Genomic DNA, 27,422 nt, shown 5'->3' on the forward strand with positions numbered 1-27,422 from the left:
CTGTATGTCGAATTTACCCGCAACCCTCTTCAGGCCTTGCGAGACCCTGTGGACATAGGGCATAACTTCATACTTCTTCCTCTCCTGTGGATCCGCCCCACGAGGCTTCGAACTTTGTCGGAAAGACTTCAACAGGGACTCGGCAACAGCCCGAAGAAGGGCCGACGGAAAACAACATCAAATGTTGTTTCAAAATCAACATAAAATTGTCTCCGTATCCGTTCAACCTATTCGTAAAGCGCACGCTGCAGAGAAAGACATCATTACAAATTCTGTCAAGGGGTGCTTGGGCCGCTTTCCGATACTTCATGTTCAAAAACACCATTGCTAAAATCGTGGCTATAGCAGCAACACGAAGGGTTTATCCAAGCAGCGCGCATCACGCTTTGAACGAGTATACAAAAATAAAAAAAATAATTAAAGGGAAATAACACAGCACTGAACCACAGCATAGCTGCATAGCTGATATGTTCGGCTCCTGAAGCGCCGCGGCTTCCCTGTATCCTCTCATATCGCCGCGAGCACAAAGAGTTGGAAATGTAGAGAGGGCTAATGCGAACTTTTGTGTCCGTGCTTGATCGGCAAACGATGCGTTGAAAGTGCCTTTTCTCCTATGCTGTGGTGGTGGTGCTTGCGGCAATGAACATGTATCTCGTCATGCAAGGCATGCGCAGAGGGGCCGTGTCGCAAAAAAAAAAGAAGAAGAAAACGAATTTCGTGCACATTCAATGCAATGTTGTAACCTTAGTGAGGTGAAGGTCGCTTGAGCTAGCGACATAGAAGCAGTTGCGGATAGCGTAGCCGTTGGCTGTCTGCCTCACAAAGGAAGGATGTCGATGACAGGTGTATGCACAATTAAAGAAGTACGATGTATGGCCTGACGCACCTTCAATTGTGCACCGTCAGAGCGTACGGTCTTTAGCGTCTGCTTCGCATCTCTACCTACACAAAATAATTTATTGATTCATTGAGTCATTCATGAAGTCATTTCTTTATTCATATCTAGATACGTTGGAACGACCTTTCTAGGGGATCGGCCAAGAATGGGCACATATTTAGCGGCGCATACCAGGTTGTGCGTACTTAGGGAATAGAACTGGCAGCAGCCAGCAACAGGTATATTTGGACACGTGCTCAGCGGAATAAATTGTCCATGTATATTCACAATGTATCCCGCGAAAAAATGGTGAAGAACGCCCAACCACGAAGAAGAGAAAAAGCTTCGCTTTAAAAACAAGCGCGAGCAACCGTTGTACTGAGGCAAAGGTTGAGCTCTTTCTTCACGCAGAACTCCCAGCTGCGGGTGTCGTTGTCACGGTATTCAAACTGCACTGCGCTCTGCGGCACGACGGAGTTAAGCATAACCACTGTGGGGGCTTAGATTTTACGAGCTAGCTGTTTATCACGTAGTCGCGGAATCAATTCCCGGCTGTATCAACCATGCGTCTTCTCAGACTAAGATGGTGGTTTCAGAATCCCTGGTGAAAAGTTAATCCGGGAGCAATTACTGCGGCTTCCTCCAAAGCACCGTTATTGTTTAAAGAATTGGACTCCATTACGAGTAGGTCACGAAAGTAAAGGCGACAATTAGCAATATTTCTTCTAGCATGAACTCGGTCATGGTGAAGGCTGTCGTCACGCAATCAAACACTGATACCCTCTTAGCATGCAGTGCTTGTACGTGTGTGTGGCCATGAAGTGTATCACATATCTCGCTGACCACCTGGAGCAGTACGTTATGCCATCGCCCAGGCAAATATTTCCAGCATCTTATTGAAGTGAGCAACTTTCTCTGGAGTGAAAGGCAAGACCTGTCGAGGTCATTCTGTCAGCGTTGTGCAGTCTGAGTTTTTTCCTTAGTGATGTGCGTGTGCTCCTTGCAAGATGTTCTTGTTTGTTTTTGTTCCTGAAGGTACAATGACTACACCCATGACCCGCTCTCCCAGTGCAACTGCACTCCACCGTACAACCCAGTGTACGCCATATCGTCCCGTTACGACCTGCTGGACCCGCACGGGAAGTACGACGTTCCAAAAATGTGCCCACGGCCAGTCGGTGGCATCGACATGAAGGTATGCGATGACCTGCCGAGTACATTTAAAGGGACTGACAAGAGGCCAGAATGTGTTGTGAGACGTTGATGGAAATGAAATTACCCTGATTTATAATGATAGAATGCAGCATGCTGTTCGGTATTTAGGTAGGATATATAATCTTAAATTCGCAAAGAAAGTCAGAAATACCAGTAAGTGGCGAGGCCTGACGGTGAAACCTTGATACTTCAAAATGAAGTCAGCAGATCACTGTACGCAAGTAAACTGTCATTAATTCCAGTATTAATTATTGCTTAAAATTGCAGGTCCTCCATTATTAGACACTTGCGCTTTACTTTATGCGTATTACGAAGAAAAGAACATCCACGCTAACGAGCGGCGCTCGCGTCGTCCCACATGTATGGCGGCGCGCATCCTGTTGTACGCAGGCGAGCATGGCACGAGTTTGCAAGTACCCAGAGATTTATGATCTCGCCGTGATACGAGATGCCATCGACGAGTTGTGCCCTAAATGGCTGCGTTCTTTACCTTGGTGTCGCCGCCTCTGTCACACTGTACCGACGCCGAGCTCTCTCCACCAACCGTCGGCAGATTGTCGGTGCCAGTACAGTATGGCAGAGGCGCCGCCATGAAGGAAAAAAAGCGCTGTCGCCGACAGTCGGCAGACCGAAATCGGTGTTGGGTCGGCCTGCTGTGAATCAGCATTTACCAATAGGCATTCCCCAGGTGCGCTGCTTGTGGCGGCGACGGTGGTCTATCGCGCAAGTGGGATGCATCGCCTGCGCTGCCGCTTTTGTCCATCGAAGCACGACGTTCGGGTGTCACTTTGTAAGGATCTAAATTCTCAGCATACGTGCGAGCTCAAATACTTTGGTCCAGCTCACTCAGGTCTTTGAGAGACGACATCGGAAATCATGGGCGCACGCTTGGCTACAGCAACACGAACCATGTATCACGTGTAAAAGCGTCGTTTCGTTTTCGGTGTGCTTTGTTTCGTTTTGACTAGTCCCATTCCAAAGCAGTTGGACAGGAAACTGCAAAAACACATAGCTATTATAGCAGAAATACCTTAAAACTTTGGAAAACATGAACCGCAGCAACATCACCTTTACACACACACAAAAAAAAAAACTCCCTTGCACCAATGGTGCTCACACCTACGGCCGCACTTGTCGCCTGCCTCCCACTAATGCCGGCCTATAATCGCTATTGCGCTCACCTATCACAGTTTCCAGCATGCTTCCAGTGAACAACTTCATCATAACTGCAGATCGAAAAATTCTTATTAAAGATGTTCTACAGCGTTTTCCGCGTTACTACTTCATGACTAGACGATCTGGCCGGTAAGCTTTCGATCACACGAAAAAAACTGGGTACCGTGAAAATTGGTTGTCAGTCCCTTTACGTTCAGTTCAGTTTCAGCTCATGTTCAGCTCATCTTCTATGATGGGCTCCTCTACTGTAGCTCGATAACTTGTTTTATTTAGGTGCGACAAACGCATATGTACAAAATAAGTTGCAAATGCATAACGGCAGCCAAGACAGTGCGGATGGTGACTGTGATGATGGTGAGGATGATGATAATAATAATTATTCTTACACATTTGGCACGTATCTACGAAAGATGAAACAGGCTTTGAACGTACTGATATTTGTAGGAACGAACAACCGATAACTGGCAAAGTTGAAACATCTGAGAAGAAATGCCTATTTGGTACAGAGTACGAACCAGGTTATGAGACGATTCTATTTAAGCAAATAAAATAAGGTTCGCTGGACAATTTCGGTTGAAAGAAATTCAGAATTTTAATACGAATTGTAAGAAGACGTGCATCACCATAGTTACTGTTTGGTAGCTTGAGTGTAATCACTCAGAGAGTTTAACATATCCTTGTGGCTAACACCTTGTTATCCTGCCACTGGGGAGAGCGAAGACCAGAGCGCTTAAATTTTTTTTTCTAAATTTGCGAGGTGGATCTTGAAGCAACGTTTTTGTTTGTACCACCAATTGTCGACACAATAAAGACAAGTGATCGATAGGTTCCAGGCTCGCGCAAAAGCTGCAAGACTGATCAACCTCTACATCGTCTTCGTCAGTGTTGGCCGAATTCAAATGACTTCTGTCTCATGGCAGCGATGTGTCAGTCAACAATGGGCATCCAGCCACTAGGGTTTAATTTTTTTTTTGCCGTAGCAGTGAAGTTACATGTGTTTATTGAACGACTACGTGGCCACCGCGTTTTCTTTCTGGTATTCCATGCGCTCCCCAAGGGCACTATGGCAGTGAAAGCTATGGGATCTTTTAGAGAACAGCAAGAAGGGCTCCTCCATTATTCGTCTTTGATTACAATTGGTGCCATGTAAACTGAATGGAACCTGTCCGGAAGTAGCAGTTCAGCACGATGGACAAGACCCCCGTTTTAGAGCGCAGCTCTTTGGCATCCGTTCCTGGGTTTCGCGTCGTCGTCGGCGTTGTCGTCGGCCTCGTAACCAGCTCCGCCCCCCTTTCATCCCCCCAGCGCTAGCAGCGACCGACTGATACCGCTGGATGCCGCTGACGCCGCTAGAGAGTCAAGATAACGTGACTGCATAGAACACCGTCGCCGCCATGCAGAAAGAGGAGGAAAGGGTCCCCCCCCCCCCTGTTCTTGTGTGGCGGACAGGGTGCTCTTCAGTTGCCGACGCGCCGGTTATTTCACGTAGGCCCCGGCACGTCGACGAATACGTGACCACCTTCCCACGGCTAGACCTGGTTCTTAGCGCTGCGGAAGCGAGGGTATCATATTGTTTGTGTCGGCATCGGCGGCGTTGTCCCTGAAACCAACTCCGCAGCTGGGGTTGACTCACTATCGGCGTCAGCGGCATCAGTCAGTCGCTGCTATCTCTTCCCTCCTCCCTTTATCGTGTTGTCCGCTTGCTGCGCGCGCTTCTGCCCCCATCGTTTGCCGCTGGGTGTACACGCCGCCCCCCTCCCCCCTCTTCCTGCGAGTCTCCGGTTGTCAAAGCGCCGGCTCGAACTTAATTCCTTTCTTCGCTCCTCCTCCAATGCAACCCCTGTGCGGTGGCAATCAGAGAGCCAGATCGGTGGCGGCGGATCTGTATATGTGCACATTTCTCCGACCACAAAGCTTCCTTCATGACTGTCAAGAACTGTTAGTGGAGTCTTTGTTAAAGGAATACGTGTGAAAAATAAAAAAAAAATTCTGTGATAGCGCATACATGTGTTGCTCGATTTCTTTGCCTCAATCTATCGAAAAGGTGAAACAGCTTATTTGCTGCGCTCAAATTTCGCATCAGGAAGTAACGTAATCGTCGGTAATTTTTTTTTCAAAAACACACAGCCAACTTTTGTCAAGTGTCACATTAGCGACCTCATCCCTCGTACGTGGAACAATGAACATGTCTTACCAGACCTGGCGGTGGCGCGCGTACCACTACGGCGCGCCTCATAAATTGATCGTGGTTTTGGTGCATAAAAAGACTACAATTTAGTTTACTATACATCATGGGTATTACCTAGCCCGCGTGACGATGCCCATGGAGGCACCGAAAAAGCCGCCAGAAAGGAAGGACACTGTTCTGCCTTCGTTTTTGGCTTCCTCATGACGCACAGCGCTTCAAATTTCGGAAGGGAAAATATTATCGGGGTTCTCAAACCGATAATTGCGTTTATTTTAAATCAGTAAAAAATTATGAAAGAAGGTTTATCGGCCGTCTCTAAGGAAGAGGCATTGCTTTAAGGGTGGGTTTGGAGGCTCTGTCAAGAACGGACGATCAATGGAAACGTAAATACACTAAAAAAAAATCCATGTCCCGTGGTTTATGTCGCCGTTTAGTATTTTTCATGTTGCCATTTCCAATTCTAAGCGCAGCTGTCCTTCGAATGCGCTCAGACAAGCCTCTGTGCAAATCTTCTAAATACGAGCGTTATTCAAAAAGTAAGGACAGTTCAGTCCTAAAAATTAGTGTATTCGTTAGGAAAAAGTTTGTATCGGCGGGTTTAGTTTAGTACAAGCCTACTTCACTTTTCTATGTAATCACCTTTAACTTCCAAGCACTTTGCGTACCGCTGCACCATTTTCTTCAGCCCCTATGCCTAGAAGTTTGCCGCCTGGGAATTGAACCAGTTGACAACGGCGGCCTTGCGTTTCGCGTTCTCTTCAAAGCGTTGTCCCCCAAGCCACTGTTTCAAGTGCACGAAGAGGAAATAGTCACTTGGTGCAAGGCCATGACAGTAGGGTGGGTGATAAAAATGTTCCCAAGTAAAATCTTGAATCTTCTCTTTGGCTTGGGCAGCGGTGTGAGGACGCGCCTTGTCATGGAGGAGGACAATTCCACATGACAGTTTCCCGTGCCGTCGATTTTCGTTCACATGTCTCAGTTTGGTTAGCGTTTCGCAGTATGCGTCCCAAGTTCCACGAAATCAACGATCAAAAGGACGCCCTTTTCGTCCCACGAAACGGTAGCATTATGTTCCAACTCGAGTAAGGAGATTGCTTAATTTTTTTTCCGGTTTTGGTGAAGAGGAGTGGCGCCACTGTATTGATTGTTGTTTTATTCCTGCAGTGGCGTAGGATATTCAAGTCTCGTCACCTGTAACAAGGTGCAAAAATAACTTATCTACAGCTTGTCGGTAGCGGTCCAAAAACGCTTGTCCACTTGACATTCTTTGCTGCTTGAGTTGGCCGTAAGCATTTTTGGTACCTACCTTGCACACACTTTGTGATGTCTGAGTTTTTTAGTTACAATTGTGTAAATTGTAGCGCGTCCAAGACGAGGAAATTTATCCGTCAGACCACGTACTGTCAGTTGTCGATCTAATCGCAATTCCTGGTCCACTTGTTCAACAGTTTCATTGCCCTAGGTGCTGGGCCGGCCATTCCGCTCTTCATCGTGCACATTTGTGCGGCGATTTTTGAAGTCTCCACACCACTGCCTGACCACTCCTTCACCCGTCACTGTAGGTTCATAAGATAGATAGAATAAACTTTAATGTCCAACGGAAAAAGGTGATCTGCCCACCCCCTGACGCACAGGTCAGGGGGCGAGTGCCGCCGCCTCAGATGCAGGCTGGGAGGTCTTGGGTCCCAGCAGCCTCTTCGGCCAGTTGGACGAGCCGGAGCTGGAGCTCAGGGTCCGAGCTGCGCAGCATGGTCTCCCAGGTGTCTCTACTATCTATTTTGTGCGTTCCCCCGGGAGAGTACGGACATTCCCATATTATGTGGTCGAGGGTCCCTCTCGCCCCACAAAGATTACACTTATCGCTCCTGGCCTCGGAGAACATGTGGTTCGCCATAACCGGGTGCGGATATGTATAAGTTTGTAGTCGTCTCCACGCGACTGCTTGTCTGTTGTTTAATTTTGGGTCTGGCGGGGATACCAGTCTACGAGCCAATCTATAATGCTGCGTGATCTCCCCATATTTTAGCATGCGCTCTCCGCTCCCTCGGTCATCGAGGGGCCCCGTAGCGGCTCGGCGGTAGAGATCTCGAGCCAGCTCGTGGGCCGCCTCGTTGCCGGGGACGGCATCATGCGCCGGAGTCCAAATTATTTGAATTTTTCTATCTAGCTTTCTCTGGCCTAGGATTCTGGCCGCTAAGGGTGAGATCCTTCCCTTGCTAAAATTTTGTATGGCAGTTTTGCTGTCACTGATCACAAATTTCGCGTCCGTTCCAGCGCAAGCTAATGCGATCGCAATTTCCTCGGCAACTTCTATGTTGCGCCCGCGCAGAGTGACAGCAGTCACGGGAATACCCCGGCCGCTGACGGCCGTTGCCACCGTAAAACTGCCTCTACCTCCCGCCGCGTCTACATAGGCCACCTCATGCTCCGAGATATTACCGAATCTAATTTTTATGCTTCGGCTCGTTTATGCCTCCTGTCTTTGTTATGTTCCGGGTGCATGTTTTTTGGCAGAGGGGGGATAATCAGATTTTTTCTAATTTCCCTATCTACTTCCACCTTTTGGGTGGGGCCTCTGTCCGGGTTTATTCCAACTTTGGCCAATATGGCTCTTCCTGTCTTCGTGGTGCTAAGTCTCTCAATTTGAGAGGTTCGCACCGCTTCCGCCAGTTCTGCCCATGTGTTGTGCACTCCTAGAGCCATCAGTCTCTCTGTTGATGTACACATGGGCAGTCCCAGCGCTCGTTTTACGCATTTTCTCATTAGAGAATCAATCTTTTCTCTTTCCACCACTTTCAAATCGAGATATGGCGTTGCATAGCTCACCCGGCTGAATATGTACGCCTGTATTAGCTTAAATAAATTTTTTTCCTTTAGCCCTCGACCTTTGCTGGCCACCCGCCTAATTAGGCTCAGGGTCTGTAATGCGTGATTCTGCAGCCTCTTGAGGGTCTCGCCATTGTAGCCGTGTGACTGGAGAATCAGGCCCAAGATTCTAATTTGCTCTACTATTGGTACCTCTTTACCCGCCACCTTAATTTTGATCTCCGACGGTGCCTTGCACCTTAAGTGTTTCGGATTGTATATAAACAATTCTGATTTCTGCGGCGAGCATGCTAGGCCTCTGCGGCATGCGGCATGCGGCATGCTAGGTTCATAAACTAGGCCTAAGTCCCCATGTTTTTGAGAAGTTGATTCTTTCGCATGCAAAATTTGAATTACAGCACGCACTTCACAACAGGCGGGAGCAACGATTTCTGTTGACATTGTCGTCTGCATTCCCCGACAAGCAGACGACTACTGGTCCGAAAAAATAACTTAATTACCTTCGTGCAGAATGAAAACATGGCGGTGTGCAACTAAAACTTTATTCTGACGTTTGAATATTTAAATGTAAGCAAACGACCCTTAATTTTTGAATAACCCTTGTAGTTGTTGCTAAGAACAGGTGCTAGGCGCGGTCCTATGCGTACTACGTGCTTTTGGCGGTACATGCAGGCCATTGCCAATTCGAATAAAAGTAGAATCCAAGAAATTGTTTCACCATTCCAGCCTTGCGCACGTGAATCTCCTGCGAAACATTAGAAAACCACAACTACAACTGCAGATGGGAGTATGCAATATTTTTGGCTTTAAAGTAATGGGAGCAATGCTGTCTTATAGTAATGGTGTTAACGAGAGCAATGATAATTTTAGCAGCACGCCGCCACCCATAGCAGTGCTGAAACAACATTGAAATCAGTGGATATGCTGCTTATTTTATATACGAAGAGCTAAGAACGTCACCCCCAACTTCAGAAGCTGCCGTCGCCACGGCAGCTTGCGCGGCAGTAATCTTTAGCGTTGCGTGCTTGCATTGCATGTAGGAACAGGAGTGCCTTATCATCAATTACATGGTTCGTGTGCTTGTTTTGAGCTTGTTCTTTTGTGAAACGTATGCTGTTCTGTATGTTGTATGCGTGATTTTAAAGAATGTATGCACTGTTCACTTCACTTTGCCGAGTGCCTACAGCCTCTGCCTTACGGGGGTAGGAGCCATTGCATCGGGGGCATGAGTCATTCATGAAAATAGTTTTCTGTCGACGTCACGACACGAATAAATCCCGGGATTCCAGCCATAGACCGCTTCGCTGTAAAAGTGAGTGGTTCTAAAAATCCTCATGTAGTACTAAAACGAACAGAACCAAGTTCCTCAATGCACCTCTCAACAAAGTTTAATAGGGCTGTGGAAAGGAATATAGTAAAGGTATTCTATGTATGCAGAAGAAGGCCTGAAGGCCCTTGCCTGAGTGATTATTTTTAAAATGAAGCTCATGCCCCGATATTTTGTGCAAGTACTGAGCAGTGCCGGGCAGTATCGAAGATACATGTATCTGAGATACCATGCAGCTTAGATAATTTTTTGGTATCTTGTAATTGTATGCTGGTACTTCTGGCAAGACATGTATAAGTATCCGTATTTCCGATACATAAAAGAACATATTGTGTATCTTACGATACATGGTACTACTGTCGCAGCATCATTGTGCAAAACTGTAAATGTTGGCTGAATTCCGCTTCTCAAGCAGATACTGCTACCATTAAGCCACCCGAATAAAACTAAAGACAGCGACATTATATTTCCTCCACAGCCTTCCCACTAGGGAAGGCGATGTTTGCGCGTCCCTAGCTGTTGTTACAGCAGAATCACGTGGTGGCGCTCGCGCCGTCTCGATAAAAAACAAGCGCCAGAATGTGTGCGCGCACCCGACCTTTTGTTTTCTTGATTTTTCTTTTTTTTAATCGCATAGGTCCCATGACCTTTGCTCGTAACCACCTTACTGTGCTGCGTACGCCAATGCGTGCGGCTTCTTTTGTGCAAATTCTGATGCCGCTGTAGTGTCGTTATCGAAGTTCCTCTAGCATGATGTTTGTTACAAAGTCTGAAGAATGCAGGAATGGAGTTACCTTTATTTTTTTCAGTATTACCTTGCGTAAAGAAGCAAACTGAAAATCTGTGTTTTTGTCAGAAAAGTACCATGGAACTGCTAAGTATGCGGTTGAAAGTCTAGTGTCTCCATCTTTTCTTGGTAGCGAATGCATTTGACGAGAACAAATAAACTGTTTTCAATATATTAATTAAAACTGCGATGTATCTGTGCTTATACCGTTAAGCAGCTCAGCAAAAGGTCTCAGGCTACATCGCTTTTTGAATAAGGTGGAATAATGAGCGCTCTTATACGCCGAGGTCTGGTTGCTTATCGTAGATCCAAAGGCGGCCAAAACTACCCAGGAAACGTCCGCTATATGGTGAACTTCACCATCCTTATGTTAAACTGGGGCAATAAATCTTATCGATCAGTCCTTAACGTATGGGCATCTTAGCCACAGTGTTCGCTTACTCAAGCCACTTAGATTTATTTTGGGGCACTATACGATACACTAAATACACTATGCGATTCTGTACCGCACCGCGATTCCGCACGGCAAGGGGCATGAAAAAAGTAGAGGTCGGTGAGAAAAGGCGATCCGCAACACTAGACAATTTCACTACACATTACACTACAGAATTCAGTATGAACCAACTAGCCTGCAAAAAAGCAAAGTTATATTTGAGAACCCTGACAAAACTGTGGGTGCTGTTCATGCCTGCAGCAGGCTGTCTTGTCGTCCCCTTCCATTCCTCCTTTCGCATGTCCACATTGCTAATAACAGAAACTGTTCTTCACTTGACCACACTGTTTGTTGCATTCATGTCGTTGCGACAACAAGACCCCCCTCCCCTCTGTTTTTCTTATTCTCCATCAATGCATATCGAGAATATCGACTTCTACAACGGTAATGTCACAAGGTAGCACACAAAAGTTTATTGGTGCCTCATAATCAGAAAGTTGTTTTGGCACGTAAAACCCCATAATTTAATTTAAAAGTTTATTGATCTCTTGCCAGTTCCTATGTTCGCATATTACGTGGCGACTCCAGTTGAAAAAAGCGCGAGCGATGCTGGTCAATAAGGAAGTTTTAGAAATGGTTTACCCAAGTGACTTTGCTTGCGCCAACCCCAACTCCGTTGTATTTCCTTCGCGATCCCTCGTACTCCTTTTGCGTTCTTTTGCAAGCCCGCTGGTTGACGTCCCTTAACTTCGGGTGTGCAGGATCTGGAACTCCCTGTTACTTCTGCGGCTATAGATGCAGTGCCCATACCGAAACACCAAAGAAAGCGGACTGGAGATGCGGCCCCGAGACAGCGCAGTATAAGCGCACCGCATGGGCAATGCGGACGGTGTCTGTTAGGCTTACGCTTAGTGGAAGTTTGGCTTATTCTTATGCGGAAGCTGTGTTAGGGAAGTTCTGTCTTTTGGGTCACTTTCGTTGCTTCTTGTAGCTATTGCGATCATACGAACACGAGAGGTCGTGCTGCCGCGGTTCGTGGTTCACGCACTGCCCGACGCAGAGTTAGCAGCGTTCAGCCACTGGCACGCGCATTGTGCGCCAAACACTAGCACTGCTACTTTGCAGTTATGCGCACACTGGTGCCGACGGCGGTCTGAGCGGGCTGTAAGTTAAGAGCTACGAACGGCCGCATCATTAGGCGGAACGCGTATCTGGTGCACCGTCGATGCGTTTCGCATCTAATGCCGCTGGCGTATAGTGCACTTTTATACACGCGCACACCCTAGAAGGGCGTAGGCGTGTGTGCGAATGATATCTGAATGAATGATAGCGTTGTGAGAGGCCTCGTGGCTGTCAGGGCGCCGTTACTGCGGCGCTGCAGCCGGTACATCGGGTGCATTGTCGCGCCAGGAAGTCAACCCGTATCGTTAAAACAGTTGCCAACAAGCTCGAACGTAACGTTGACCGGTACGCTGAGGAGTATGAACGCAGTACGAAGCTTCCATGTTCGAGGCATACTACGTTGGTGTACTGCAGCGGTTATCGGGCCCCGCGGGAAAATGCACGTTACTCGGTAGTTTACAATGTGAGGGCGCATCTGTATATTTGTTCTTATTGTTTTCAGCTCACCAACTACGAACAATTCAAACAGCAGCAGTTCTTCGCTATCAGTGGTCCAACATGGAGCCAGCAGCCGGTGTTCCAGTGGAGCACCAGTGGTTTCAACGACAGCCACGTCGGCCACCCCGACCGGTGGGAGTTTGGCCCCGTGCTGAACTACTGGGGATCCTGCAGGTAGTGAGATGGCACGTACTGGGAGATTAATAAATCACAGTGCGATTGTCTCAAGCAAGTCTTTTGTTATTGTTTTTTTTTCTATGGACTGAGCATCACGTTCACTACCATGGTACACGGATAGAAAGCGGGTTAGTGATTAGGGAGAATTTCTTTCGCTCGATTCCGTTCCCCTTTGATCATCCGCCATTCACGACCGGCAGATTCCGCTTGCGAAGAAGACGCCGTGCCGTTAGGACCAGTCGCGAAGCGAGATAGGAAATAGCATTAGAATAGAACCACTATACTATCCCGGTACAACGCTTCTGAAGCACGCACTAGATTATTTTAGCTCTGAACAAGTGTACATCGCCATATTAAGATTCAATTTGGCAGAAAGTTGCTACGCGGGGAATTGTGATATGGAATTCATAGTAAAGTCGATGAGCACATACGTTATATATTTCTAATTTACCTAATGTTTTTGTCATACTGTGCTAAAGCTCAGCTCGGGATACGATAAACCATGGATGCCAGCGCAATAAGGCAAGAACTATTACCAGAATTGACATAATGAATTCTCGCAAGGAAAGACAATGCAGCATCGCATGAAAGGGGAGCAATGCGAAGAGCTGTGATTCTGACAACATATTGCTCGGGGCACTCGCATTATCTTGGATTATCGGCACGGTGGACCCGCTAATAAGGTTGAGTGAACACCAATATTGCTAGAATTATTTCGGTTACATTTATTGATTCACATATGGGGTTTAACGCGCGAAATCAATCGAGGGGCTATGGAAGACCCCTCATTGGACTCCTTCATGATTATCTTTAACATACTTGAGTACATTAACGTGTACCCAAATTCAAAGTATACTCGTGTTCTTGTATTTGGTCCTCAACAAAAATGTGGCCGGTGCGTGCAGGATGAATCTGAGCTCTGGCTCAGCAGTCACTGTGCCTCCAGGGCGGGTAAATATGCCTGATAGTCCACCTCGAAAGTTGCACGGCTAAGTTGCTAGACAAAGATCACTACCGCCTGCATGTTTAGCGGTAATTCAAGGGGAGGTTTGTACAGCTGACTGCGCACAGAGGTAAAGACACGTCTGGAAGGCCCTTCGAACGGTCAGTAGCTCCAAATAGTTCCTTATGATCCAGCCGGTTTTGCACCAAGTGGTATTGCTAACGTCGCCAGCGCAGTCTGGAGTTCTCGACTCGCTTATGTTAACCAAGTTTACTGACCTCGGTTTGCTAAATAAAAAGTTTGCGAAATAACTTTTATCTTTTTTTCGTTTACGGCCCATATTACGCTTTGCGAATTGCAGCCAGTGATTTAGAAAGCTAAATACACTTAGAACGAAATCTGATGATGACTGCGGTTCGGAGACATTCGTTCCCAAATTTTCTCACCTTCAGTGCACAAAAAAAAAGGCATTTTGTTCAAATGGTAAGTACAACGGCGAATTTTTCCTGTAAGTTGAGCAGCGCTTGTTTAAAATTGGTGCTAGTCTTAAAATTATTAGCAAGAAAATGTGCTTGGGGAGATCGTTGACCTCAATTGGTATTTCGCAATATAAGCGCTCAAGTAAAAAGTTTAAAGGTTTATTAGCGAAATTTTAGTAATCAAGTGCCAAGTTTGACTTCCAGTGGAGCTAAGGTCCACTTCCCCGAGTAATGTAGCCTAATAAATGGATTTGCGCAGCATGCCCCGGACATTAAAAAAGCAATGACGTTAACGTTAAAAATGCACCCGGCATATGCAAAGGGGAAGAAGACGCAGAATAGAGCGGACGCGCAATCTAGACTGGTCACTTGCCATCAGGATTCCGGACTTCCTTTCCATATTTTTGGCTGAATTTCTATCTGTAGTTCTAGCCTTACGCAAACTAAATTTGTCAATATCGGTGGTAGTAATAATAACAGATTCTTTATCCTTATATTCCTCACTCACGGCAAATGGTGTCTCTAACCTTTTGCGTACAAATTATTTCCTAGTGCCTGCCCACATAAATTTAGTTAGGTTGCTTTTTATGCCTGGACATAAAGGATTACTTATGAACAAAATGGCTGACAGTCTAGCGAGAGCGGCACTTAGTGGCCCTGTATTGCCATTACTTCCTACAATAGCTTACCTAACGACTACTAGATTCAGGAGATATACAATTATTCAAGACTTTTTGAACCCAGCTGTAGCTAATTTTTCAAAATATCGACACCTCCTATTCCCTTGGCCTAAAATTCCTTTCACACCAAAAAAATGTGAAGTCATCTTTACCCGAATAAGTTGCAGAATACCAAAATTAGACTTCTATCGTCACAGGGCTGGTCTGGCGCCCTCCCCTCTGTGCCCATTCTGTGGAGAAGATGAAACAATAGATCATTTTTCATATTCTGCCGCCGTTTTACTTCTTTGAGAAAGAATATACTAGAATCAAGATATACACAGCTTGGTTTAAGCTTTTCACTTATAAATATCCTTTCTCTAGGAGCCTCCTCATACGGAAAGTGCCACAGGAATATTTGCTCAAACGTGCAGGAATTTATAATTGCTACAAGATAATTGCCTTGAATTTATAAACATTTTATTTTTGTTCATTTCCTCCAGCTACCTTTACCAATTTTAGTATTTAATAAGGATTGCCTAATTTCACCCAAACATTGGCCAATCCCACACAGTGGGTGTGCGCCATCGCATAAGGAATACCACACCGTACCATACCATGCCCCCCATAGGTTCCCGCTTTTTGAATGATTGTGCAGGCGATTAGGCAGGACCTCGCATTGAAGCACATCGGATTCGCGAGGTTAACGCGAATCGGTGGATATTTCGGACAAGGTAGGCCAGCATTTCTTGGACTTTTATCACCTCTTTTCTGTGGATAGCGCGTGGTCACAACGCTGGGCCTAACGCCACTTGGTTTTAGCGAGCCCGCCAAGCCGGCATGGCTGATTTACGTATGGACGACGAACTCTCCTCGGAGGTGGAAGATGGCAAGGAAAGAATGAGCTGACAGGGGATCACCAACCGAAGATTGCGATCTGCGAAAATAACCTGGGTAGCTGGTGGAGCCGCCAATTTGACCCAAGAATCACAAGGAAAGGAGATCGCCAATAAAGGTGCTGCCGAGACTGACAAGCTCAAGCGCCGCATTGTCAAGGCGTCAAGGATGCCGCAACAGCGGGAGGAGCACAGGGAAATCATCGTTAGGCCTCGGGGAAGCCTCAACCTGAACCAGGCCAGCCCAGCTATTGGAGATGCGATCGTCGAAGCGGTCGGATATACAGTGAACCGAGCAAAGGAAGACATCGTCTGCCCCAAGTTCACACAGAATATCGTGGAGGTTAGTACACCGGTCATCGATCATGTCGAATGGTAAGTAAGAATCAAGTCCGTTACAATCATGGAGGCGGAATATGAAGTGAGCGCTTAAAATACGGCCCCCCACTCTACGTGCAAGGGGCTTATTAGAAGAGTGAACCTCACTGACAGTGAAAGTGTGATAACGAAAAAGATTTTGCATGAATGCAACACAACTGCGTTGGCTGCACAGCGTATCAAAGCTACGGGCTCGGTGATTGTGATTTTCGACGGATTCAGGGTGCCCAACTTCTTCAAGTATGGGTCAAACTTCGTGATGTGCTATCTGTAAAGGAAGCAATTTGATGTATGTTACGCATGTCGAAGAATTGGACACAGATGAGACGTTTTCCCCACACCTGATGGCATACAGCGAGGGGGATGTGGTATGCGAGACACAGGGGAGGATCATATCTGCTCTCCCAAATGCAAGTTCTGCAGCGAAGGTCACCCCACAGGTGACAAGGCTTGCAAGCAGCTGCACCGAGTACCAAATGTAATAAGAATAAGAAGAAGACAACGCTCCAGACACCGAAATGGAATCGTCCAAAACGACAAAGGAACCCTCTCCGGGCGCCGGCAAGTGCTCATGCTGAAGAAGCACATCAATATCAAGACAGCGTTCAACAATGAGTGGAAGAAACCGTTCCAGGTCTCGGGTGACGCAGGACCGGTTCGAGGAGCAGGAGCTGAAGACAAACACGCAAAACGAGCCAGGAGCGACCAAGGCCGAGAAAGTCAAAGGTACTGTGAAAATCACAGGTGCAATAGCCTCGCAGGAGCAAATCAATGATGCCAGAGTAGAACAGCTGATCAGAGAGGTTATATCACTATAGAAAGCAAATAAAGAACTTAAGAAGCAGATGCAGAAAATGAACAAAGCGTTGAGGGCAGAAAGCGGCTGTGTGGCAATAGCTAAGCTGGGGAGTAGAACAGCCAGAAGGAAGAAGGCACACCGGCGCCCAAAAAGAGAGCTGCAGTTCCGGAGGTGCAATCAATGTGCTCGGTTTTGGAGGAGATTAGGTATGTAATTAGGGACCTAAAGTACACGGTAGACAGCGTTAAACTTAAGGCAGATAAAACATAGAAGTGTAATAGCCGAGAAAAGGCTGAAAAAGCTACAGGCCCAAGGAGAGGATGAGGGATATATGCCGTCGGAAGCCGAAAGCGCTAGAACACTCCCAGGAGCACTAGATGGTACAGTCAAGAGAAGAGTGACAGAGGGTTGCATGTAAGTGGGTAACGGTAATAATAATGGATAGCAGAGAGTGTGTGTCAGCGGAACTGCAGAGGATTTCAACAAAAAGCGTCATTAGCAGAGATAATCAAAGCGGTGGAAAATAGGTCGAAGTTATTAATGCTGCAGGAAACTGTAGCGGAGCAAATCGGGCTATCTGGCTTTAACTCGGTCTGCATAGGTAAAGAACCAGGCAGAGGAATCGCCACCCTGATTGACAAGAAAATGCCCTACATAGAGCATGATTTTAAATTAAGGGCGAGTAAAATTGAATACATAATGATAGAAATAGTCCTAAAAAGCACAGAGGTAAAGCGCAATGCTTGTTCTGCCTCAACATATATAGCAGTCGCAGAGAGATGAGGCAGAGCTTCAGAACAATTTTTAACAAAGCCATGGGGGTAGCCAAACAGCGCCCCTCATAATAGGACGGGACTCCAACGCCTCACACCAATCTTAGGGTTACAGCTGCAGTAGTAAGAAAGGGAAGGAATCTGACATCTCGCCACGGATTTACGCCACTATTTTATGAAGGGCCCAACCTATCCTACTAGGTGTGGCACTTCCACTTTTAGGAACACTACCCCGGACATATGCTTACCTTTTAAGTTACCCAGGGCAGACTGGATCAACTCTGGCGCGGAACTAGTGAGTGACCATAATATACTACACATAATGGTGGAAACGACGGGGGTGGAGCTAAAGCGTTTCACTTAGATAGACCGGTATAAATCTTGAAAAATTAGAAGAAAAGACAGAGCATACACAGATAGAAAGGGGCGCATCATACTGCCAGAGTAGGTGGTTCAGCTTGGGGATGACTTGAATGCAGCGACTAACGCTATAGAGATAGAGGAAGAGGTCGAACAAATTGAGAGTAGATAGGCGCATTTGATCAAGACAAGTAGTCGATTCTACAAAGATGGAAACCACAACGCTTAAACAGAAGACTTAGGAAACAAATTGCTCAGCTCAATAGGGATCTCGTGGAGCACGCACAATATTTGCAGAAAAAAAATGGGGTGAGGTGTGTAAATGTGTAGATGGAAGGATAAAACGTGGGGGCAATTGGCATCTGCTCAATCAAAAAGGCACTAAATCGAATAGACACATGGCAGTGGTGAAGCTGGTACACCAGGAAAGTCAGACTACAAGCACAGAGAGCATAATGGAGCGATTGGCAGCTAAATACTTGCCTCTCAGGAAAGAGTATCAGCTGGGGAGGATCAGGTAACAGCAGATTTGTTGAAGGATGGTGGGCAGATTGTTCTAGAACAACTGGCCACCGTGTATACGCAATGCCTCATGACCACGAGCGTACCGGAATCTTGGAAGAACGCTAACATAATCCTAATCCATAAGAAAGGGGACAGCAAAGACTTGAAAAATTATAGACCATTCAGCTTACTGTCCATTGCATACAAAGTATTTACTAAGGTAATCGCAAATAGAATCGGAAACACCTTAGACTTCTGTCATCCAAAGGACCAGGCAAGATTCCATAAAGGCTACTCAACAATAGACCATATTCACACTATCAATCAGGTGATAGAAAAATGTGCGGAATATAACCAACCCTTATATAAAGCATTCATTGATTACGAGAAAGCGTTTGATTCAGTCGAAATGTCAGCAGTCATGGAGGCATTACGGAATCAGGATGTAGACGAGCCGTATGTAAACTTACTGAAAGCTTTCTATAGCAGCTGCACAGCCACCGTAGTCCTCCATAAAGAAAGCAACAAAATCACAGTAAAGAAAGGCGTCAGGCAGGGAGATACGATCTCTCCAATGCTATCCACAGCATGTTTGCAGGAGGTATTCAGAGAAATGGATTGGGAATAATTGGGAATAAATGTTAATCGAGAATACCTGAGTAACTTGCGATTCGCTGATGATATTCCTTTGCTTAGTAACTCAGGGGACCAATTGCAATGCATGCTCACTGACCTGGAGAGGCAAAGCAGAAGAGTGGGTCTAAAAATTATTCTGCCGAAAACTAAAGTAATGTTTAACATTCTCGGAAGAGAACAGCAGTTTACGATAGGTAGCGAGGCACAGGAAGTGGTAAGGGAATACATCTACTTAGGACAGGTAGTGACGGTGGATCCGGATCATGAGACGGAAATAATCCGAAGAATAAAAATGGGCTGGGGTGCGTTTGGCCGGTGCTTTCAGATCATGAACAGTAGGTTGCCATTATCACCCGAGAGAAAAGTGTATAACAGCTGTTTCTTACAAGTAATCATTTACGGGGCAGAAACCTGGAGGCTTACGAAACGGGTTCTACTTAAATTGAGGACGACCCAACGAGCTATGGAAAGAAGAATGATGGGTGGAACGTTAAGGGATAAGAAAAGAGCAGATTGGGTGAGGGAACAAACGCGAGTAAAGGACATCTTAGTTGAAATCAAGAAAAAGAAATGGGCATGGGCAGGACATGTAATGAGGAAGGAAGATAACCGATGGTCATTAAGGGTTACGGACTGGATTCCATGGAAAGGAAACGTAGTAGAGGGCGGCAGAAAGGTGGGCGGATCAGATTCAGAAGTTTGCAGGGACGACATGGCCACAATTAGTACACGACCGGCGTAGTTGGAGAAGTGTGGGAGAGGCCTTTGCCCTGCAGCGGGCGTAACCAGGCTGAGGATGATGATGATGATGATGATGATGATGAAAGAGGATCAGGATGTAAATTATCCCGAATACTTAGAGGTAGAATGCAACTATATGGATCAGAGATTCACTGAAAGTGAGGTACGCACAGCACGGTATGATTTGAATAGCAGGTCAGTAGCGCGCCCGGATGGCATCTCTAACTGATTGAATAAGAATTTGGACGACGGATCAATAAAATATCTGACCACATACATTATTGAATTATGGAAAGATGGGGTATTTCCAGAAGAATGCCTAATGCCTAGCCTAATGCCAAAGCCGGGCAAACAATTAACTTCGATAAGCTCAGGCCAATTTCGTTAAGATCATGTCTAAGGAAGACAAGGGAGCATGTCATATTCAACAGGTTAGGGAAATATGTGGAGGACAATGATATCCTACCGTATAATCTGATTGGTTTCGGACCAGGCTTGTCCCCACAGAATGCCATGTTAATCAAACATAAACTGCTATTAGCCGAACCAAAGAACATTCCAGCTCTCTTGGGGTTGGATGTCGAAAAAGCTTTTGACAGACTTAGGCATAGAGCAATACTTTAGGTCATTTTCGAAACTAAGATTGGGCAGAAAACTCTATGAAGTGGTCAAATTTTTCTTGGCAATCATTCAGCTCACCTTAGATTCGCGGATATTAAATCAAAGAGGGATCTCGCTGACGGAGGGACCTCACAGGGGTCTATCTTGTTACCTATGCTTTTCAACCTGGCCATGTCAAAAGTGGCAGAGGGATGAAAAAGGATAGAGGGCAGGCACGTACCCAGCGCGCGGGAAGGCCCACCTCCCCCCCGCCCATGCCACCACTCCTCACACACATTCCTAAAGCACCGCCAAATCAATGTTGAGACTTCACAGCTATCTGATGGTCAACGTTTTCCGTCCTTTTTCACTCGTTTTGGATGGCGGTAGTTATTGGCATCTCCTTGGGTGTGAAAGCCCGTTTTCTCATAGATTCAGTGCCCCTTCGATTAACTCGAGATGCCTTCAGTTTTCACCACCTATTCAATGGTCACACGCATTGCTGTTGCTTCGTTAGTTCAACCTTCTTTGTTTAGACTGATCCAGGCACCACGAAAGTGATTCGGTTCATAGTCAGCTGCTCTGTATGCAGGAGAAACGAACTGCGGCCGGAGAAAACGCGAGTTGCCTATAACTTGCCCTTTTGCTTTAATATTTCCTCGAGTGACGGCTCGCCGCGACGGTGGCAGATCCTCAGAACCTCATACTCGCGATATGGGTTAGACAAGGTGGAAAATAAAATAATGCGATACAGCGTGCACCATCAAACACTGCAATAACTCTTAGGAGGAAGCTTTAGCTCGGGCCCAACTCCAACGCGGCCTATTCAAATACATGTAAAACGCAAAAACGCTTTTTTGAGATAACCCCTGCACCGATTTTAATTAAATTTGTTGCATTTGAGAGAGAAAGTTAAATGCTAGTGACTGCTGCAATCGAAATTTTGATTTATGGCATGAATATTGTGAAAAAGATTTTCAAAAATTTGGAAGATCGAAGAAAAGTAGACGCACGAAGTTTATAAATTAATACGTCTGCATAAAATATAGATACCGCAGTTCCGCAAACGGCATCCATTAGATCATTCAAAGCTGACAAACTCTATGCGTCAATTTAAACCTTACGTGAATTTGTTGCGTTGTGTACAAGGGTTCAGCAAAAGCTGCGTTTCCATATTATTGAGTTTCTTTACATTCATGTGAAAAGACGGGGAATGCGGGAGATGGAGATTCAAGACGATGAGCAAAACGTGATCAAGGTGAATGCAGGAGCCAACGTTTCGGCAAGTGGACTTGTCTTCTTCAAGGAGACGTACGCTTTCCTCGCCACTGTATGTATAGTTGGGGTTCTTCTAAAGGGGAGAGGGTGTGAGGCGGGAGGATGAGGAAACGAGGGAAAATGTGTTAGCGTGTCGAATTGAGCGTAAAGGAACGCTGTGTACAAGGTCAAAGCCAGGGCACCCCCCCCCAACCGCATGTGTGTAACATGTGTAACATATATATGCAACATGTGTAACATATATGTATGTTGTCCCCTTTAGCTGTAACATCAGATGAAATTCGCAGAATCACGATATTATTTTTTCTTGCTGAGTTAGAGAGCTGTTAACTTGATAGTTTCGCTTTCTGAAAATTTTTGATTTTTTTGCCAATATTTAATAAAAAGTTCACAATCTAAATCAAAATTGGGAACCAACAGTCACTAGATTTTAAGTTTATCTTTAAATGCAACAAACCTTGTCAGATTTGGTGCCGTGGTTGCCAAGAAAAACGAATTATGCTTCTACATGTGTGTAGATAGGAGCACCCGAGCTAAAGCTTCCTCTTAAACTCATAAGCAATATAACTGCCACGCGTTATCTCGTCTGGTTTTTCTATAATTGTACAGCACTTTTTGCGCAATATTGTCAACTGGAAACAAGAGTAGCAAGGAGTCGAGAAATTAAGCGATGTACTAAAGGAGAGAGCCAAGGCAGCAGCCAAACAGGAAGAAAAAGCGAATAATAACAAATTGAACCATTGTTCATGAAAATCTTTATGGATCAACATCTTTTTATTTAGAAAGTAAGTAGAGAAAATGCCGCCGGAAGTGGAGGACAATTGCGTGTGTTTTCAATGACGCTACTACAATTATCAGTCGAGCCGCTTGACATAGCCACTTCTCTGCTCTGCTTATGTAAGTGTTTTTCTAACCTTCCACGGTGGGCGCAGTACGTCTATAACATCAGCGTCCTGCGCTCTACACAGTTATACGGGACTGGCGGCCACGCATCGTTACGCAACATCCCAAATAACAATACGAGTCGGTTGTGGCACTTAACTTGGTAGAGCAGTAAACGAGGGATCGAAAGAAACTGTGATTGTTCCGCAAAGGTATATTCCTCTATAATTCTACCAGAGCTAATTAAAAAAACGCTGCTATAGTCAGATACAACTCAAGTTTACAGTGAAGCCCTGCCCACGCCCTCATAACCGCCAGCCACTGTTCCTCCGCGAGGCAGCAAATAATTCGTAGTTCAAACTTTTCCTGTTACCCAAACCACAAAAATAAAGTTACTAGCGCCTAAATGTCTATGTTTTCTCTCGCCTATTATAGTGGAATGGCGAATGCCTAATTCTTTATTGAACGGAAATAAAATGCTTGCTTCGCTGCAACTGTGCCATATATTGTCAAATTGCACTTCATTTGGCAGTGAAGCTTCATGAGCAAGACGGGCTCAGCAATGGAATGAACTGTACCACAGAATTTCTAAGATTTAAATAATTATGAACTTTTACGCGGCGAAACCATGAGGCAAGCCGTAGTGGGGTCTCCTGATATTGGGACCACCTGGGGTTCTTTAACGTGCGCCTAAATCTAACTACATGGGCGTTTTCGCATTTCGCCCCAATCGAAAATGCGGCCGCCATTGCCGGGATTCGATCCCCCGACCTCGTGCTTTGCAGCCCAACATCACAGCCACTAAGCAACCATGGCAGTTAGACTTTTGAAGAGTGAAATGCTCCGACTCCATACACTTTGTCCATGTCTGTTGCACACCTCATTGCTTCCTTCGATGAAAATACTCTTCAAGAACAGCAGACGGAGGAGCGTGTGCTGTTCGGCGTTCCGTCTAAGTACGACGCCATTTTGAAAAGACTGCATGACAACGATTTTTTTCCTTATGTGATTGGCTGGCGGAGTAACACAATCCCGCGTGGGCCGTGTGCTTTGGTTGTCGACTGCTGTTTTTTTAATTTGCATGCTACCATAGAAATCCTTACTTTACACTTTCGCTTGTTTAACTGTTCTTGGCAGTGTTCTTCCTGCGTGAGTCCAGTTGATGTGGTTCCATATTTCCATACCTCTTATTTCATTTCTCTTTTGCTGGTTTACGCGTCTTTATGGCGAATGACGGGCTTTATTAACATTTGTACTGGAAAAGGTACTCCCTCACATTTGCATAAAAAAGGTACCGTGGGTAGCCCCCCCCCCCCTCCGAAAAGAAATCCTGGGTATTTGCCTGATAGAGGGCATTCACTTGACCATTTATGCGGATGGTGGGACTATATGGACCACTGAAGGAAATATGGCAGAGGCGAAAGCAGACTTCAGAAGAGCATTTATGAGTTAGAGTTCACTTTGGAAGACATGGTACTCGAACATTCTGCTAATAAGTCTGAACTCCTTGTACTCAAAACAGGAGAAAGGCTAGAATACCAAGGGGATATGTTCCCGAAGAAGGACACAGTTTAGTACTAACCATGAAGGCAGGCGAATCTATTGGCACGTGTACTTATCTTTATCGGGCGACCACGTTTCGCCGCTTAACAACTGTAATCGCACAGCGAGGGACGCGCCTGAATGTATCCGATGTTTCTGGAAAGTTATCGATGCTTCTACCTGGCTGTCTGTTGTCGCCGAACCTTGTGTTATCTGATTTCATCGCGTAACGCGAATGGTGTAGAACTTTGTGGAAGGCACATGGGTCCGAACGATTAGTCTGGAACATTCGACGACTGCTCTATAAAAGCCGATGCACTTGACCCGCTGATCAGATTTTCGACGATCGCCGACTGTGTTCGCTGCTATCGTTGTGCTTTAAGTGTATCCTGTTTTGTGGGCACAGGTTCGCCCAATAAAAGCTAGTTTTGTCTTTCACAGTACTGCTACTGTGTTCTTTCTTCACCGTCACTACCACGTGACATCTGCTGGAGGTGCTGGGTAAGTCCGGTCATGAATGGTTATCCTTGCCGTGCAGATTCCAGTCGGCGTAATCAGATGTCCTCCAGCGGTGCGAATTTGAGGGCCTTCCCATGCAGTCTTAACCTTCTTCAACTGGGCGGCGATGTGTCCACTCATGACGGAGTAATCAGCACCGGTGTCCACTAAGGCGGTAACTGCGTGGCCGTCGAGAAGCACGTCGAGGTCGGTGGTTCTTTGTCTGGCGTTGCAGTTAGGTCTTGGCGTCGGATCACGGCTGCGTCGTGTTGAACTGAAACTGGAACGTCGCCTCGTCAAGTCGTCTTTCGTCGGTGTAGTCTTGGCTTGCTGACTTCGTCGGGACGGCGGCGTGTCGTCATTAGGTCGTCGAGATGGTTTCTTCATCGACTTGGTCGGCGGCGGAGGATCTTCGTCAGTTCGACGAACAGCAACCGCACCTCCATCGGTTGTGCTTTTAGTTTTCCGGATATGGGCTCGCAGAGCGGCCCCGAGCTGGACCAGTGTACGGTCGGCGCTGCGGTGACAGGTAGCGGCCTGGTGACGGTGAACGGGATGGTCGTCGAGAGTTCCGCTGAGTGGCGGCTAGGTAATCGGCGATTTCACGTGGGTGCTCGCCAAGCTGTGGACGCGGCGCGTTGACGGCGAACCCTCTCAGTCCCAGGTCGCGGTATGGGCATCGGCGGTACACATGGCCGGCTTCTCCGCAGTGATAGCAGAGCGGGCGGTGGTCGGGGGCTCGCCAAATGTCCGTCTTCCTCGCGTAGGTGCGCTGGGCGACGTATTGGCGTGCTGGCTGCGGCGGCGGCGGCGGCGGACGACGGAATTGCGGCGTTGCAGGACCCTGGCGCGGTCGCACAGGGGGGCCTCGACGGCGGGCGACGGCGGCGGCGTAGGTCATTGCCTCCGGCTGCGGTGATTCTGGTTCCACCTCAGGATCTCCAAGGGATCGGTGCACCTCTTCTAGTCCAGAGGAAAAACGCAGTCGAACAGGTGATATCTTACGCTAGCCGGTCGCTGTCAAAAGCGGAAGGCAACTATTCTACGACCGAAAAGGAATGCCTCGCCATCGTTTGGGCTTCAGCTAAATTTCGCCCTTATGTTTATGGCAGGCCATTCAAAGTCGTCAGTGACCATCACGCTTTGTGTTGGCTAGCGAGTATAAAGGATCCTTCAGGACGACTGGCGCGGTGGAGCCTCAGACTACAAGAATACGACATCACTGTAACCTACAAGTCTGGACGAAAACACTCCGATGCCGATTGCCTATCACGTGCCCCCATTGACCCGCCGCCGCAAGATGACGAAGATGACGACGCCTTCCTTGGCATGATAAGCGCAGAAGACTTCGCTGAGCAGCAACGGGCAGACCCGGAGCTAAAAGGCCTGGTGGAATATTTGGAAGGGCACACCGACGTTGTCCCCAGGGCATTTAAGCGCGGACTATCTTCCTTCACCCTTCAAAACAATCTCCTCGTGAAGAACTTTTCACCAGTCCGCGCCAACTACCTTCTTGTTGTCCCGTCAGGACTTCGTCCAGAAGTATTGCACGCCCTACATGACGATCCGACCGCTGGACACCTCGGTTTTTCCCGGACACTCTCGAGGATACAACCAAAGTATTATTGGCCACGCCTGACCGCCGACGTCGCCCATTATGTCAGAACATGCCGAGACTGTCAGCGACGTAAGACACCGCCGACAAGGCCAGCCGGATTACTACAGCCAATCGAGCCTCCTTGCCGACCATTCCAGCAGATCGGGATGGACTTGCTGGGACCCTTTCCGGCGTCAACAACCGGAAATAAGTGGATCGTCGTGGCGACAGATTACCTCACCCGCTTCGCTGAAACTAAAGCACTGCCGAAAGGTAAGGCAGCCGAAGTGGCGAAATTTTTTGTCGAAAACATCCTGCTTCGACATGGCGCCCCAGAAGTCCTCATCACCGACAGAGGAACGGCTTTTACAGCGGAGCTCACCCAAGACATTCTCAAATACAGTCAGACAAGGCACAGGAGGACCACGGCCTACCACCCGCAGACGAATGCCTTACGGAGCGGCTGAATAAGACCCTCGCCGACATGCTAGCGATGTACGTCGACGTCGAACACAAGACCTGGGATGCCGTCCTGCCGTACGTAACATTTGCTTACAACACGGCGGTGCAAGAAACAACACAGATCACGCCGTTTAAGCTGGTTTACGGCAGGAACCCGACGACGACGCTCGACGCCATGCTGCCCCACGTCACTGACGAAGAGAATGTTGACGTCGCTAGCTATCTCCAGCGCGCCGAAGAAGCCCGACAGCTCGCCCGCCTACGGATCAAGAACCAACAGAGGACCGACAGCCGACACTACAACCTCCGACGACGCTTTGTTGAGTACCAGCCCGGCGACCGTGTTTGGGTTTGGACACCGATACGCCGACGAGGACTCAGTGAGAAACTACTCCGACGCTATTTCGGACCCTACAAGGTCATCCGACGTATTGGCGCTCTGTACTATGAGATCGTGCCAGACGGCATTTCGCATTCACAGCGGCGCCGCGCACGATCTGAAGTGGTCCACGTGGTGCGCCTTAAACCCTTTCACGGACGCTGACGAAATTCCTTATTTTTTGTTGTTGTTTTCTTTGCTACGGGTGTTTTTATTTCGCTTGTATGTAGCATCGGGTCGATGCTTTTTAAGAGGGGGGTAATGGCACGTGTACTTATCTTTATCGGGCGACCACGTTTCGCCGCTTAACAACTGTAATCGCACAGCGAGGGACGCGCCTGAATGTATCCGATGTTTCTGGAAAGTTATCGATGCTTCTACCTGGCTGTC

General features: G+C 47.0%; 1 protein-coding gene across 2 annotated transcripts in view; it reads left to right on the forward strand.

Annotated features, from left to right (window-relative positions):
• Positions 1 to 12,677, forward strand: part of LOC135899468 (putative phospholipase B-like 2) — a 93,217-nt gene extending 80,540 nt beyond the window's left edge. For both annotated transcript variants that reach the window (XM_065428740.1, XM_065428741.2), the window contains 2 exons: positions 1,913 to 2,072; positions 12,454 to 12,677. In XM_065428740.1, the coding sequence (XP_065284812.1) occupies positions 1,913 to 2,072; positions 12,454 to 12,627 (334 nt within the window). In that variant the 3' untranslated portion in view covers positions 12,628 to 12,677. The remainder of the gene's footprint in view (positions 1 to 1,912; positions 2,073 to 12,453) is intronic.
• The last annotated feature ends 14,745 nt before the right edge of the window (positions 12,678 to 27,422 follow it).

Source organism: Dermacentor albipictus, chromosome 6 (genome assembly GCF_038994185.2).
Source record: "Dermacentor albipictus isolate Rhodes 1998 colony chromosome 6, USDA_Dalb.pri_finalv2, whole genome shotgun sequence".
In the NCBI taxonomy this organism is placed as follows: Eukaryota; Metazoa; Arthropoda; class Arachnida; order Ixodida; family Ixodidae; genus Dermacentor; species Dermacentor albipictus.